Here is a 16,959-nt window from a genome sequence, read left to right on the forward strand (position 1 = left end):
CAAAACGACCCCCTGTGAGCAAGCACTTGGCTACAGTGGGAAGGAAAAACTTCAGTTTAACAGGAAGAAACCTCCAGCAGAACCAGGCTCAGGGAGGGAAGTCTTCTGCTGGGACTGGTTGGGGCTGAGGGAGAGAACCAGGAAAAAGACATGCTGTGGAGGGGAGCAGAGATCGATCACTAATGATTAAATGCAGAGTGGTGCATACAGAGCAAAAGAGAAAGAAACAGTGCATCATGGGAACCCCCCAGCAGTCTAAGTCTATAGCAGCATAACTAAGGGATGGTTCAGGGTCACCTGATCCAGCCCTAACTATAAGCTTTAGCAAAAAGGAAAGTTTTAAGCCTAATCTTAAAAGTAGAGAGGGTGTCTGTCTCCCTGATCTGAATTGGGAGCTGGTTCCACAGGAGAGGAGCCTGAAGCTGAAGGCTCTGCCTCCCATTCTACTCTTACAAACCCTAGGAACTACAAGTAAGCCTGCAGTCTGAGAGCGAAGCGCTCTATTGGGGTGATATGGTACTACGAGGTCCCTAAGATAAGATGGGACCTGATTATTCAAAACCTTATAAGTAAGAAGAAGAATTTTAAATTCTATTCTAGAGTTAACAGGAAGCCAATGAAGAGAGGCCAATATGGGTGAGATATGCTCTCTCCTTCTAGTCCCCGCTAGTACTCTAGCTGCAGCATTTTGAATTAACTGAAGGCTTTTTAGGGAACTTTTAGGACAACCTGATAATAATGAATTACAATAGTCCAGCCTAGAGGAAATAAATGCTGAATTAGTTTTTCAGCATCACTCTGAGACAAGACCTTTCTAATTTTAGAGATATTGCGTAAATGCAAAAAAGCAGTCCTACATATTTGTTAATATGCGCTTTGAATGACATATCCTGATCAAAAATGACTCCAAGATTTCCTCACAGTATACTAGAGGTCAGGGTAATGCCATCCAGAGTAAGGATCTGATTAGACACCATGTTTCTAAGATTTGTGGGGCCAAGTACAATAACTTCAGTTTTATCTGAGTTTAAAAGCAGGAAATTAGAGGTCATCCATGTCTTTATGTCTGTAAGACAATCCTGCAGTTTAGCTAATTGGTGTGTGTCCTCTGGCTTCATGGATAGATAAAGCTGGGTATCATCTGCGTAACAATGAAAATTTAAACAATACCGTCTAATAATACTGCCTAAGGGATGCATGTATAAAGTGAATAAAATTGGTCCTAGCACAGAACCTTGTGGAACTCCATAATTAACTTTAGTCTGTGAAGAAGATTCCCCATTTGTTGTGTGGGCCGCCAGAAGAGGTACTGCTGGCCCACCACCAGAGGGCGCCCTGCCTGAAGTGCGGGCTTCAGGCACAAGAGGGCGCTGCCGCCACGGACTCAGCCGGGAGTGACAGCTGTTACTTATTACTTCCTGACAGCTGTCACTCATTCTTCATCATCTCACTCCATAAAACCCAGACGTCATCTCCACCTCATCGCCGAGATATCATACTTCATTGGAGGTAATATCCTCAGCCTTTTGTAAATCTGTTTATTGTAAGTGTTTGCAGGAGTACCGGTCCTTTTGTGGAGGCTGTGCAAGACGGCACTCTTTTTCCTCTGAGGGATCGCTGCAACATATTGAGTGAGAGTTGGAGGTGGCATTCCACCGCTTGTTGTTACTGGGTGTACACACACCCACACTTGACTGTCTTTGTTCTTCGCCAGCAGTACCAGATGCGACAGCGGGGACGGTGATCACCTGGGAATTCGGGACTTGGCGGCTCCAGTATTCACCAGGTTCTGTGGCTGGCGGAAATCGTGTGGTTCCGGCTCTTCTCAGGACAGACGTCTTCTATCCTCGAGCCTGCCCTCACGTCACCTTTGTGGATTGACTGTAATGATATTCTGAGATTGTCTGTATGTTCGTTGTGCACAATTCACAACATTAAATTGTTACCTTTTGGCTCATCTATTGACCGTTCATTTGCGCCCCCTGTTGTGGGTCCATGTCACTACACTTTCCCAACACCATTTACATGAACAAATTGTAATCTATTAGACAAATATGATTCAAACCACCGCAGCGCAGTGCCTTTAATACCTATGGCATGCTCTAATCTCTGTAATAAAATTTTATGGTCAACAGTATCAAAAGCAGCACTGAGGTCTAACAGAACAAGCACAGAGATGAGTCCACTGTCCGAGGCCATAAGAAGATCATTTGTAACCTTCACTAATGCTGTTTCTGTACTATGATGAATTCTAAAACCTGACTGAAACTCTTCAAATAGACCATTCCTCTGCAGATGATCAGTTAGCTGTTTTACAACTACCCTTTCAAGAATTTTTGAGAGAAAAGGAAGGTTGGAGATTGGCCTATAATTAGCTAAGATAGCTGGGTCAAGTGATGGCTTTTTAAGTAATGGTTTAATTACTGCCACCTTAAAAGCCTGTGGTACATAGCCAACTAACAAAGATAGATTGATATATTAAGATCGAAGCATTAAATAATGGTAGGGCTTCCTTGAGCAGCCTGGTAGGAATGGGGTCTAATAAACATGTGATGGTTTGGATGAAGTAACTAATGAAAATAACTCAGACAGAACAATCGGAGAGAAAGAGTCTAACCAAATACCGGCATCACTGAAAGCAGCCAAAGATAACGATACGTCTTTGGGATGGTTATGAGTAATTTTTTCTCTAATAGTTGAAATTTGTTAGCAAAGAAAGTCATGAAGTCATTACTAGTTAAAGTTAATGGAATACTCAGCTCAATAGAGCTCTGACTCTTTGTCAGCCTGGCTACAGTGCTGAAAAGAAACCTGGGGTTGTTCTTATTTTCTTCAATTAGTGATGAGTAGAAAGATGTCCTAGCTTTACGGAGGGCTATTTTATAGAGCAACAGACTCTTTTTCCAGGCTAAGTGAAGATCTTCTAAATTAGTGAGATGCCATTTCCTCTCCAACTTACGGGTTATCTGCTTTAAGCTACGAGTTTGTGAGTTATACCACGGAGTCAGACACTTCTGATTTAAAGCTCTCTTTTTCAGAGGAGCTACAGCATCCAAAGTTGTCTTCAATGAGGATGTAAAACTATTGACGAGATACTCTATCTCCCTTACAGAGTTTAGGTAGCTACTCTGCACTGTGTTGGTATATGGCATTAGAGAACATAAAGAAGGAATCATATCCTTAAACCTAGTTACAGCGCTTTCTGAAAGACTTCTAGTGTAATGAAACTTATTCCCCACTGCTGGGTAGTCCATCAGAGTAAATGTAATGTTATTAAGAAATGATCAGACAGAAGGGAGTTTTCAGGGAATACTGTAAATCTTCTATTTCCATACCATAAGTCAGAACAAGATCTAAGATATGATTAAAGTGGTGGGTGGACTCATTTACTTTTTGAGCAAAGCCAATAGAGTCTAATAATAGATTAAATGCAGTGTTGAGGCTGTCATTCTCAGCATCTGTGTGGATGTTAAAATCGCCCACTATAATTATCTCATCTGAGCTAAGCACTAAGTCAGACAAAAGGTCTGAAAATTCACAGAGAAACTCACAGTAACGACCAGGTGGACGATAGATAATAACAAATAAAACTGGTTTTTGGGACTTCCAATTTGGATGGACAAGACTAAGAGACAAGCTTTCAAATGAATTAAAGCTCTGTCTGGGTTTTTGATTAATTAATAAGCTGGAATGGAAGATTGCTGCTAATCCTCCGCCCCGGCCCGTGCTACGGGGTGTTGACTCATTTAAACTAACATATTCATCCTGCTGTAACCAGGTTTCTGTTAGGCAGAATAAATCAATATGTTGATCAATTATTATATCATTACCAACAGGGACTTAGAAGAGAGAGACCTAATGTTTAATAGACCACATTTAACTGTTTTAGTCTGTGGTGCAGTTGAAGGTGCTATATTATTTTTTCTTTTTGAATTTTTATGCTTAAATAGATTTTTGCTGGTTATTGGTAGTCTGGGAGCAGGCACCGTCTCTACAGGGATGGGGTAATGAGGGGATGGCAGGGGGAGAGAAGCTGCAGAGAGGTGTGTAAGACTACAACTCTGCTTCCTGGTCCCAACCCTGGATAGTCACGGTTTGGAGGATTTAAGAAAATTGGCCAGATTTCTAGAAATGAGAGCTGCTCCATCCAAAGTGGGATGGGTGCCATCTCTCCTAACAAGACCAGGTTTTCCACCAGAAGCTTTGCCAATTATCTATGAAGCCCACCTCATTTTTTGGACACCACTCAGACAGCCAGCAATTCAAGGAGAACATGCGGCTAAACATGTCACTCCCGGTCCGATTGGGGAGGGGCCCAGAGAAAACTACAGAGTCCGACATTGTTTTTGCAAAGTTACACACCGATTTAATGTTAATTTTAGTGACCTCCGATTGGCGTAACCGGGTGTCATTACTGCCGACGTGAATTACAATCTTACCAAATTTACGCTTAGCCTTAGCCAGCAGTTTCAAATTTCCTTCAATGTCGCCTGCTCTGGCCCCCGGAAGACAATTGACTATGGTTGCTGGTGTCGCTAACTTCACATTTCTCAAAACAGAGTCGCCAATAACCAGAGTTTGATCCTCGGGGGGTGTGTCGTCGAGTGGGGAAAAACGGTTAGAGATGTGAACGGGTTGGCGGTGTACACGGGGCTTCTGTTTAGGGCTACGCTTCCTCCTCACAGTCACCCAGTCGGCCTGCTTTCCCGGCTGCTGGGGATCTGCCAGGGGGTAACTAACGGCGGCTAAGCTACCTTGGTCCGCACCGACTACAGGGGCCTGGCTAGCTGTAGAATTTTCCACGGTGCGGAGCCGAGTCTCCAATTCGCCCAGCCTGGCCTCCAAAGCTACGAATAAGCTACACTTATTACAAGTACCATTACTGCTAAGGAGTCCGAGGAATAACTAAACATTTCACACCCAGAGCAGAAAAGTGCGGGAGAGACAGGAGAAGCCGCCATGCTAAATCGGCTAAGAGCTAGTAGCTACGCTAAGCTAGCGGATTCCTAAAAACACGCAAAGTGAATAATGTGTAAATAATTTAGAGGTGATTCAGCAGAAGGAGTGCTTTAGTTAAGGCACGTAAAGATTACACTGGGAAACAAATCGTAATCTAGATAACTAGATCAATCTAACTGCGCAGATTAAACAGCTAACAGATAAAGAAAAACACCGCTGTGCTCCGGAACAGGAAGTGATACAATACCACAGTGAGAGCCAACCACCAGTAGAGGCAAACAATGATAGAGTAGAGTATTTCATTTTGTATTGTATGATGATGAATTCCAAGAACAGATAAGACTTTATATTTACTTTGTGTCTGTGAATTGTCTCTGCATGAGGACAGCGGCTTTCAGCCAATTAATGGACAGCATTGACGGACGTACACTCAACAAAAATATAAACGCAACACTTTTGGTTTTGCTCCCATTTTGTATGAGATGAGCTCAAAGATCTAAAACGTTTTCCACATACACAATATCACCATTTCTCTCAAATATTGTTCACAAACCAGTCTAAATCTGTGATAGTGAGCACTTCTCCTTTGCTGAGATAATCCATCCCACCTCACAGGTGTGCCATATCAAGATGCTGATTAGACACCATGATTAATGCACAGGTGTGCCTTAGACTGCCCACATTAAAAGGCCACTCTGAAAGGTGCAGTTTTATCACACAGCACAATGCCACAGATGTCGCAAGATTTGAGGGAGTGTGCAATTGGCATGCTGACAGCAGGAATGTCAACCAGAGCTGTTGCTCGTGTATTGAATGTTCATGTCTCTACCATAAGCCGTCTCCAAAGTCGTTTCAGAGAATTGGCAGTACATCCAACCAGCCTCACAACCGCAGACCACATGTAACCACACCAGCCCAGGACCTCCACATCCAGCATGTTCACCTCCAAGATCGTCTGAGACCAGCCACTCGGACAGCTGCTGAAACAATCGGTTTGCATAACCAAAGAATTTCTGCACAAACTGTCAGAAACCGTCTCAGGGAAGCTCATCTGCATGCTTGTCATCCTCATCGACGTCTCGACCTGACTCCAGTTCGTCGTCGTAACCGACTTGAGTGGGCAAATGCTCACATTCGCTGGCATTTGGCACGTTGGAGAGGTGTTCTCTTCACGGATGATGCGAAGGAGATGTGTTGCACTGCATGAGGCAAATGGTGGTCACACCAGATACTGACTGGTATCCCCCCCCCCAATAAAACAAAACTGCACCTTTCAGAGTGGCCTTTTATTGTGGACAGTCTAAGGCACACCTGTACACTAATCATGGTGTCTAATCAGCATCTTGATATGGCACACCTGTGAGGTGGGATGGATTATCTCAGCAAAGGAGAAGTGCTCACTATCACAGATTTCGACTGGTTTGTGAACAATATTTGAGGGAAATGGTGATATTGTGTATGTGGAAAAAGTTTTAGATCTTTGAGTTCATCTCATTCAAAATGGGAGCAAAACCAAAAGTGTTGCGTTTATATTTTTGTTGAGTATAGTTTAACTTAAGAGCAAATTGCATGAAAGCCTGTAAAAATCTAAAAATTAGCCACATCATATTTTAAGCCACAGTGTTCAAAATGTATGAAAAAAGTAGGGGCTCCTAGTCCGAAAATTTCGGAATGTGAGCGTGAAAATCCCACACTGAGAGGTTGGCATCATGCTGCTGTGAAGCGGTGTCGGGTCACGGAGTATCGGATACGTTTTACGATTACAAGTACGAGTAAATGAATATGGGATCAGGCCGTTACCGATACTGATATCGGGATCAGTGCATCCCTAATACATACAGTACTTTCAATATAACACAAACTGAAACTGAGGACACCTGGAGATGGAATTGCAACCACCTTTTCTGTTTTGCAATAGATAAACAAAGACCACAGATTTCCTTTTCTCAAGTTCTTATTAAAACAGCAGTCATTCCTGCTGTGGAAAACAGCAGCAGCAATTTATGTTATTGTGTTCAGTGATGCAGGAAAACACATTAACACAGGGAATTGTGGGTAAAAGCATCAATGCCATGTGGGTGACAATAATACACAACCTCTTATATTTTCCTAGACATGAAAACCATTTTAAAATAACTACTATTTAAATTGAGAGTGATCTGTGAGAGTGATTCAGACAGTATATATGGGTTCAGGGAGAGATCATGATTTATCAAGTTGTTGCGATACCACACACACTAAATTTTCAGAGATTCACTCCGATCCCCTCCGTGGCCACAATTACAATTACAACATGCACAACTTTGAACTTCCTAGATCTGGCCAGTTTTAAGTCCATAAAGAACATGTGGCAGTATTAGTTTTGACAATCGGTTGGAGTAACCTGTCCATCCTTCTGGGACAAGCTTTCTCAGGAAGGCTGAAGAGTGTGGTAACACAATAACTACAGCAAAACCTACAAGTGTGTGATTGCTGTGGATCCACACTAATATCCAGGCTTTCAATAACTTCCTGGACTGAGCCATCAGCCATGCATGTATGCCTGTATGTGGACAAAGTGTGATATTTTAAAGCTTAGCCAGTGTGGCTAATGTTGCTATTCTACACAGCACTGTCCCTTCCCATTTCATCCTGAATCACAAACTGGGGTGCGTGCTTAAAACATCATAGTAATTTCTTGATCTATCTTTGTCAATACTGAAGAAAACTGGAATATGTACGTAGTAGTTATGGCCATCATCACCACCAGTTTTTAAATCCGGAAAAATTTTTCGAACTGTTCAAAAATTTCATCCCAATTTGTAAAATCGCTGCTAGTGCACGGTAACTTCCAGGTGTGCATAGTCTTGACAGCTTAAATCACATTCAAACATCTTTAAACAGGGTATTGAACAGCGTGAAAGCTGTTTGACCGTACTCCATCGCGGACAAATTTGAAGCCAAAGCAGCGTTTGTTGCCATTCTGGTACCTAATTTTGTTTTCGGGCTGGTTGCCATGTCTGCACTTTAGAAGCCAGCCAGTTTGTCGTGTCTGCACTGTATAAACCAGCCTGTTAGGAGGCAAGCCAGGTTAAGCTGTTTCATACTGTTTTTGCATTATTTTGGATCGTGGGCGATCGCAGCAGAAAGACACCCTGTGGAATAGGGGTGTAAGAAATGTATTTTTTCTTTAGCCACAATTAGTTTCCTTGAGCCACATGATGCAAAAGTAAATAATATCAATAACATTCACAGCCAATGTCACACACCAAAGGTTTCATTAAAGATATCTGACTGGATAGTTAACCCAATAACTGCACCTGGGGTGTAACTCTAATTAACTATGAAAAAATGTTTTTAGCCACTGCGGCGAAAACCAGCCAAGTTCATTGAACCACAATGGCATTTCGCATAGCATTTGGCTACATGACTAATATACAGCACAGCCCAGCCTGGCAGTGCCATTTGTGTCAAGGGGCATTTGGTCTGTGAGACTGAGAGATACCTGGGAAGAGCTGGTGGAATCATGAGGTCACTGGACAGAGGTGCCAATATTGGGAGATGTGGACACCCATTTGCTTGTGTGTAGTATTTCTCCCACTGCTGATATCCTGACATTCAGACGACAATTAATCCTTCCAATATTGGCTTGTTAAAACACAACATAGGTAGTGGAAATTAAAGGTAATTCCCAGCAGAAAACCTGAAATGCCACAGAATCTTGGGTAAAACCACAGCACTAAAAAACCAAAGGCTGGCATATGGTACATCTTTTTAAAGATTCCAATAGAATTATTGTTGCCTCAGGGGAAGTGAAAAAATAATTTGTGGTGACAGTGTGAAAGCAGAAATGTCATTTTATCAGCAAAGACTTGCTCCCATTTACTTTTCATTTCCAAGCCTATTTTCCATTTCTTTGTAATAACGTCATTCTGGGCTCAGAAGGTTTTGTGGAGTTATTCAGAGTGAGTGTTTTATGCTATTTTGTCCTCTGCTGAGCCCATGGGGAAAGTCAGCAAGTATTCATGATGCAAAACCTTTTTTTAAACACGGTCTGTAAATGTTCCTCCAAAGACAACAGCATATGAGTGAATGTAAAGGCCCCTTCACACATAAGATGATGTAGGGCGAATCAGGCTGAAACAGGCCAAATGCACCGAACGTGAAAAATTCCAGCCGCAGTTGGGAGGGACAGGGGGTGGGACAGCCGTATACGGATGCCATATGATCCAGCAGCGTTGGTTTCGTGCATAATTATGTGCACGTGCACGAACACAGTGGGACCACGGTGAGAGGTGTGATACCACATTGTGGTCTCACAGCAGCGGACGCAATTACATGTTGTACAAATGTTCATAAATCGAAGAAAATGCGTAAAGACAAAACAATAAGAGACTACAGAACATTATAAGAACAATGAATGTACCTGTGAAGGCTCTCAGTTGTCCAGGTGGTTTCCATAGTAGAGAAGCTTGAATCTTCAACTGGACTGGGTTGCTTGATGTGAGGACATTTCGCTTCTAATCACAGAAGCTTCCTCAGCTAAATTTCTTGCTCTGGTAGTCTGACTTCTGTCCTGACTCTTGTAGAGAAGAATAACAGAAGCCAACAAAGCTGGAGTTTTAAACCTAACCAGACCCCTCCTACCGAGACGCAGACTGCCACTGGCTAGTGACTAACAACTGCTCGAAGGAGAGTCGTCAGGAGAAGCGTCAGTCCCATTGTTAGGAGGGACCGCTGCCCTATCATTAGGAGGGTGCTAACTAGAGCACAATAGGTGCTAATTAGAGCAATTGTTAGTCACTAGCCAATGGCAGTCTGCCTCTCGGTAGGAGGGGTCTGGTTAGGTTTAAAATTCCAGCTTTGTTAGCTTCTGTTATTCTTCTCTACAAGAGTCAGGACAGAAGTCAGACTACCAGAGCAAGAAATTTAGCTGAGGAAGCTTCTTTGATTAGAAGCGAAACATTGTCGCGTCAAGCAACCCAGTCAAGTTGAAGATTCAAGCTTCTCTACAATGAATGTACTGTTTAAATGAAAGACAGTCATGTTACTGGTAATGATGTTTAATTGATGACTGATGACTTGATGCTGGGACAGTGTTTGTTGGAAATGAAGAAACAAATGGATTTATTTTTGTCTGTTAAAATATTTAATTCCTGTTATAAAGAGCAGAGAATACAGGAATTATCGTCCTTCTGTTCCTTTTTTGTTCATGAACCATGCCCATGGATGTAAATAAGGAATTAATGAAAGTACATGAATGAGATGAAATAAAATTAAATAAAGCCATCTGTCTCTCCCTTGTGCAAGCGGTGACTGGAGATCAGGCCAGCGAAGGTCACAGCTGCTGCGGGCCACCTGCCTGGATCAGCTCTGAGCCGCATGGACATGAGGTCTCCATGCGCTCACATCATGAACACCTCTGCTAACCACATGGAGGTCAAAGTGGCCGAACACAAGGAGGGTCTGCTCGTCCAGCTGTCTCTGACTGCTTGGTGCGCCGAAGGACACCGTGTGGACACAGTGTCGTTCGGCGCTCATCCAGGATGTCTTGTACTTTGCTGCATTCATCTTTCCCTCAATCATCCTGACTAGTCTCCCAGTTCTTGCCACTGAAAAACATTAACACACCATGATGCTGCCACCACCATGCTTCACTGTAGGGATGGTGCCTGGTCTCCTCCAAACATGATGCCTGACATTCACAAAGAGTTCAATTGTTGTCTCATGAGACCACAGAACTTTGTTTCTCGTGGTCTGAGAGTCCTTCAGGTGCCTTTTAGCAAACTCCAGGTGGGCTGCCATGTGCCTTTTACTAAGGAGTGGCTTCCGTCTGGCCACTCTACCATACAGGCGTGATTGGTGGATTGCTGCAGAGATGGTTCTCCTTCTGGAAGGTTCTCCTCTCTCCATAGAGGTATGCTGAAGCTCTGACAGAGTGACCATCGGGTTCTTGGTCACCTAACCCTGACTAAGGCCTTTCTAACCTGATCGTTCAGTTTCGATGGACAGCCAGCTCTAGAAAGAGTCCTGTGGATCTGAATGTCTTCCATTTATAGATGATGGAGGCCACTGTGCTCACTGGGATTTGGGCTTTCAGCTGTGGGAATGTTTTTCAAAAATGTTTCTGTACCCTTCCCCAGATTTGTGCCTCGAGACAATCCTGTCTAGGAGGTCTACAGACAATTCCTTTGACTTAATGCTTGGTTTATGCTCTGACATGCACTGGCAACTGTGGGACCTTATATGTAGACAGGCGTGTGCCTTTCCAAATCATGTCAAATCAACTGAATTTATCCCAGGTGGACTGCAACTAAACTGTAGAAACATCTCTCAGATGATCAGTGGAAACAGGATGCACCTGAGCTCGATTTTGAGCTTTGTGGCAAAGGTCGTGAATACTTATGTGCATGTGATTTCTATGTTTTTTGTTTTGTTTTGTGTTTTAGTAAATTTGCAAAAATCTTAAACAAAAAAAAACTTTTTTCACAATGTCATTATGGGATACCGTGTGTTGAATTTTGAGGAAAACAATTAATTTCATCCATTTTGCAATAAGGTTGTAACATGTGGAAAAAGTGAAGCACTGTGAATACTTTACAAAAGCACTGTAGTTACTTCACCACTCATTCATTACTCATCTTCAACCGCTTACTCCACTTAAGGCTCACACAGCAGGGGGGGGCTGGAGCCTATCTCAGCAGTCATAGGGCATGAGGCGTGGTACACCTTGGACAGCACGCCATTCTGTTGCAGGGCCACATACTGAAAAACACATTCACTGCTGCATGCACACCTACGGACAATTTAATGTTTCCAATCCACCCAAGCTGCATGTCTGTGGATGAGGGAGGAAGCCGGAGCACCTGGAGAGAACCCATGCAAACATGGGGAGAACATGGAAACTCCACACACAAAGGCCACAAGTTGGAATCAATCCCATGACCTTCTTGCTGTGAGACAACAGTGCTAACCACTAAGCCACCGTGCTGCCGTAATTATTTCATCACCAGCAAAAAAAAGTGTGTGCCTGGAAAAAGCTCTGACCTCAAACTCAAAATAGACAGCAAACTGGAATCAACTTCTTGACCGATGCTGCGCTCCTGTTCCACAGGCACCATAAACCATGATCACTCTGCAGCTTCAAAGACATAAGAGAAGACGTTTGGACTAAGGAGCAACAGTTTGATTCCATTAGCTATGTGGACGTGGGCGAACTACAAACACTTAATTGCAGATGCACTTGCGTCTCAGATAGAAGCACGAGACCACGCATACTGTTCAAGGTGGTTATGTTTTTCTCACAATATTCAAAATTCTTCATTTATCTACCTGCAATGTGCAGATCTACTAGCATTGCTCACACCACCAGTGTTAGTAACAGTGATCACGATAATTAGAAGCAGTTCATGGTGAACCTTGTTTCCATTAATAATTCAAATAAAAACTCAGATCTCAGATCTGAAGTGTGCTCGGTCAATAAATCAATAAACATCCTGCCTTCACAGTGAGATGCTAATAAACAGCAAATTTATAGATCTGAAGCAGGATTCCATTTCAAAGGCTTCAACATGAAGTGTGTCCAGGTGATATCATTAATCACAAAAGATACACTACACTGTATCAGCACCTCTAGTTGCTTTGCAGATTTCAAGGTTTCTCTGCAGCTCGGAGCACGAAATTTATAATCAGATACGAACTTCATCCGCCAAAAACAGATACTCTTTTCCAAATTCATCTGCTGAATCCAGACGCTCTCTGATGTGTTAAATAAACACGTAATGCTGCCACTCCAAATTTTTTTCACAGCTTGTGGCAGGAGAAAACACACTCACTCAAACTAAAGTTTTGGAATTTGAAGCTGAGCAGGTGATTGCCTCAGCTGTGTCTGCTTTCGTTCTTTTTTATTTTAATATTTTCCGCTTTTCCTTATAATGTCATTTACCTGGTATGTTGCCATAAAAACTCTTTCCATGACAGCAATAAGAGTAAATACCTGTAGCAAACGTAAATTCTAAGCGTGTCTCTGAAATGCTGCTGTAAAGCATTCATAAGATCACAGAATGTCACAGCATCATGCTCTGAGTTCATATTATGAAGTGCAACGTGCACAAATGTTGCTAATTATTGAATGGTCAGATAGCACAAAGGGGGAATTAAATTTTGTCCCTGTGTAAACAACATAAGACAAATGCTTAAATGTAATTTGTACCAAATTTGGTGGAATGATCGAGGATCAGCCAACGACAAAGTGATCTGATTTTTACAAAAACTGGCTAAAAGTCAAGGTCATAGATCAATGTCAAAAACTAGGGCCAATGCTTTAATAATAGAGGGTATTTAAAATGACTATTCCAAAGGCTTGATTAAAAATACACCTATTAATCACTATTATAAAGACATATATCACCTTAACATATGTCACACAAGGTCAGTGGTGACATGACCACTGACCTTGTGTGACTCTGAAAGGTCAAACTCAAAATCATAATGTTTTAACTGTTGCCCCGTCACACATAGCAAGAATGTCGAGGAACCATTCAGACATGGCAAATATTGCAATAATCCAACGCAGCTGGGAGGAAAAGAGGCGTGGTTGTCGGTGGTCCAAACACATTGGGACTACTTCATGCACACCTGCAGGATGCAGCCCAAACATATTTCAGACAGCAGTCACATGGCACAGACTGCTGTCAGACGTTGGAGCAATCAAATATCCGCTCGTCCTCATATTCCCAGCACTAACCAGGGTACAGAGGTGAGTTACATGTTTATTTATGTCGTCGTGTGCTGGGTAAACATTTCCACATCATATCTGCTACAGACTGTAACGCACGTGTAATAACACGTACGTTACAGCGATGACATCCCGTTCCCCTGTCTGCGGCAGTGCACCGAGCCTCTGACGCACACAGTGTCACATACACGTAATTACATAACATTTCCTTTGCCCTCCCTGGCCGGGGTCGAGTGGAGGTGGACAAATGTGGCACATGTTGGCAGGCTTTGCTGTGACCAATTGATCCCAGAGCTCCATCAACCACGATCAGATCATTTCAGATGCTGTTTAGATGCCGCCAGAATATATAAATTGTGGTCCTTGTTGCTGGTTAAATACACCTTTATATTAGCTGGAAAAAAACTTATTAAGAAAAAGTGATACATTTTCCCACATTTTTCTTATGTAAAAAAAATGCTTGACAAGATTATTTTTCCATTTAGACAAAAGTTTAGTCAAATTTCCTTCAAACAAGTCCTTTTATTTACTTTCTTAGATATCAGTTTTTGCAGTACACTTCAAGGCTTTTTGTAACTGAAGGTGACAGAGATCAAAAAGAGCAGATGGGGACAGAAATGTGTACAATGCAAATTACTTGGTCTTTACCCAGATAAAAACACTTAGATTTAGAAGTGTTAGATAAGTTATCTTGTTTTAAGAGTTAATTTCTTATTTTAAGTGTTCCACAAGCTTATTTCTAGATTTAACAATCTTAGTTCAAGACATCTTGTCAAGTGAATTTATCTGTCCATGCAGCAAGATAATTTCTGTCAGATTTATTGTTTTTATCTTGTTTTTAGACACCCCTTTTTTGCAGTGTAATATGGTGGACTGATTTTGCAGAATTCACTGCACCAGGACATTCCCCAGATCACATGTACACATGTACATGTACACTGCTTTTACCACTGATTACACTCGAGTTCAAGCCTTGATTGAGTATCCAATGTTTCTTTTTTTTTTGGCTGAAAACATAACTATCAAGTATCAAAAATCAGTCATGGGAGACAGGCCTCAGACATACTGTACAATTTGGATCAGCTCTAAACTTAATGCTGTGAGGTTTATGTCCAGTTTATCCAATTTAAATTAATTTGTTCATGCTCAGGGTTTCCCAATCAAAACCATCAAAAGATCAGGGATATCTGCTACCAACAGGGATAACAGGCCTACCAACAGCAGCAGATGTCTCCCCAGAGGATAATGCAGATCCAATTTGGAGAAAATTCCCATTATTCCCAGAGTCTCGTGTAAAACTCTGAGCAGCGTGTCATCATCAATCAGAGTCTGCTAAGGGGCAGCCTACCTTGTATCTGGTAGTCCACAGACATGTCAGATGAAGGCTGCAGCAGAGCCGACCTGCGATAAACCACATGGACCCTGCCTTGGTCCTCCTGCTCTTGGGTGCCTCTTTCCAGTGGCTCAATGAAGTACTCATCAGAATCTGTGCGAATCATCCCAGCCTGCAACCGGACAACACGACAGTGAGTGCGACCATCTACCATCTCCTCTGAAAGTATTGGAACAACAAAACTGAAGGCATGTGGGTATGAGATCAAAAGATATGTGAAAGCAGTTTTTCAAGTGTCAATTTTTATTTTCTTAGATGTGTTAAACAACATAGAATATAGCACCTATAGTATCAGACCAGCCAGTTTCTGGATAAGCAACAGTACTGGAACAAATACATCTGAAAGTACTAAATGGTAATTAATACTTGGTTCCATATTCTTTATTAACAGCAAATGTATGAAGTCTGCAACTCATCGACATCAACTGCTGCAAATTACAATCTGACTTTCCAGTTCTTACTGCTGAGCGTTTTGCATCTTGTGGGATGGTCTCTACAGTTCTGCTCTCTAACTGTGTGGTTACACATCTCGCAGCTGCTGGGGAAAAGCTGCTGTGTTTCCATGTGCACGGAACCATCGTAGCATGTATTTATTTATTTTTTTCTTCATGCCAGCTACACGATGTGTGTTACACATTGTGCAGCAGGTGGCACTGTATTCCTGCATGCACAAACCGTCGCACCAACATCATGCATGCCTGCCCGTCGGTGCAATGTTTTGTGGTGCAGAAATACTAGCTGCTCCGACGGGTGTCGCCCTGGAGTTGTACATATTCGCACAATGTGTGAAGGGGCCTTTAAGAGTGATTTGTTAAGGCAATCAAAAAGTTGAGAGCAACCAAGGTGTAAGTAAATGAACATTTGACAAAGAAAAATCCTGTGAGGCTTCATCACGGCGTTGCTTTGCGCCATGAGGCTCCGTCCCGATGCGCGAATTTCTCCGCTCCTCTTTCCATGACAAAAACTCCTGTAACAGTGGAATGTGCCGTTCATTTCCAAACTGAACGCTGTGTTGATCCGGGACACCGTCTGACTACCACAGAAATTGCAGAAGACGTGGACATCAGCACTTTTTCAGCACATTGAGACAGACGTGCGGAGAAATTTGCGTGTCGGGACGGAGCCACATGGCGCAAAGCAACGCCGTGATGAAGCCTCACAGGACATGTTCTGGCATGTCCAGCTCATCCACAATTTCTCAGATAGTCACACGACTGAAAAGCCACCGAAAGCCGTCTGAAAGCCATCTGAAAGCCATCCTGTGAGACCAACACAGAGGTGCTTTTGTCCGCGCCAAGAGCGGCTCCGTGGTGCATCCCTCCGCTTTTCTTTCCATGACAAAAACTCCTGTAACAGTGGAATGTGCTGAAAAAGTACTGATGTCCACGTCTTCTTCCTAGTTCTGTGGAAGTCAGATGACGTCCCGGATCAACAAAGCCTTCACTTTGGAAATGATCTGGTTGTTTCAGCGGGGTTTCAGCCTGTTGATCGGCACTCGGAGTGCGCCGCCCTCTCAGTCGCTGTGGGTGGTCTTTAAACCGGCTGGAGCACTCCTTAATCTGTGTAATCCCCATAAAATCGTCCTTGAAAGCCATCTGAATTTTCCGAATGGTGTCCACCTGGAGGTCTCTCACAGTTTCTGGAAAAATTTGATGCAGCAAAGCTCCAAATCATTCAGACATTTTATTCGCAATAAAAACCGACGAGAGTGGTGGACCACTGCTCACACAAAGCCTGCTCACAGGCGAATGACGCAACTGACAGGCGTGAAAAAACTCACGCATGCGCATGAAGGTTCAAGCTTGGCTGATGCAATCACACGTGATTCAAATCCATATGGTTTTTGCAAAAAATAACAAGGTCGGATAGTTTTCTAACAGACCTCGTATTT

General features: G+C 42.8%; 1 protein-coding gene across 2 annotated transcripts in view; it reads right to left on the bottom strand.

Moving 5' to 3' along the window:
• Positions 1-16,959, bottom strand: part of adamts3 (ADAM metallopeptidase with thrombospondin type 1 motif, 3) — a 554,270-nt gene that overhangs the window by 399,386 nt on the left and 137,925 nt on the right. For both annotated transcript variants that reach the window (XM_034170793.1, XM_034170794.1), the window contains exon 4: positions 15,024-15,180. In XM_034170793.1, the coding sequence (XP_034026684.1) occupies positions 15,024-15,180 (157 nt within the window). The remainder of the gene's footprint in view (positions 1-15,023; positions 15,181-16,959) is intronic.

This window comes from Thalassophryne amazonica, chromosome 5 (assembly GCF_902500255.1).
Source record: "Thalassophryne amazonica chromosome 5, fThaAma1.1, whole genome shotgun sequence".
NCBI classification, from domain to species: domain Eukaryota; kingdom Metazoa; phylum Chordata; class Actinopteri; order Batrachoidiformes; family Batrachoididae; genus Thalassophryne; species Thalassophryne amazonica.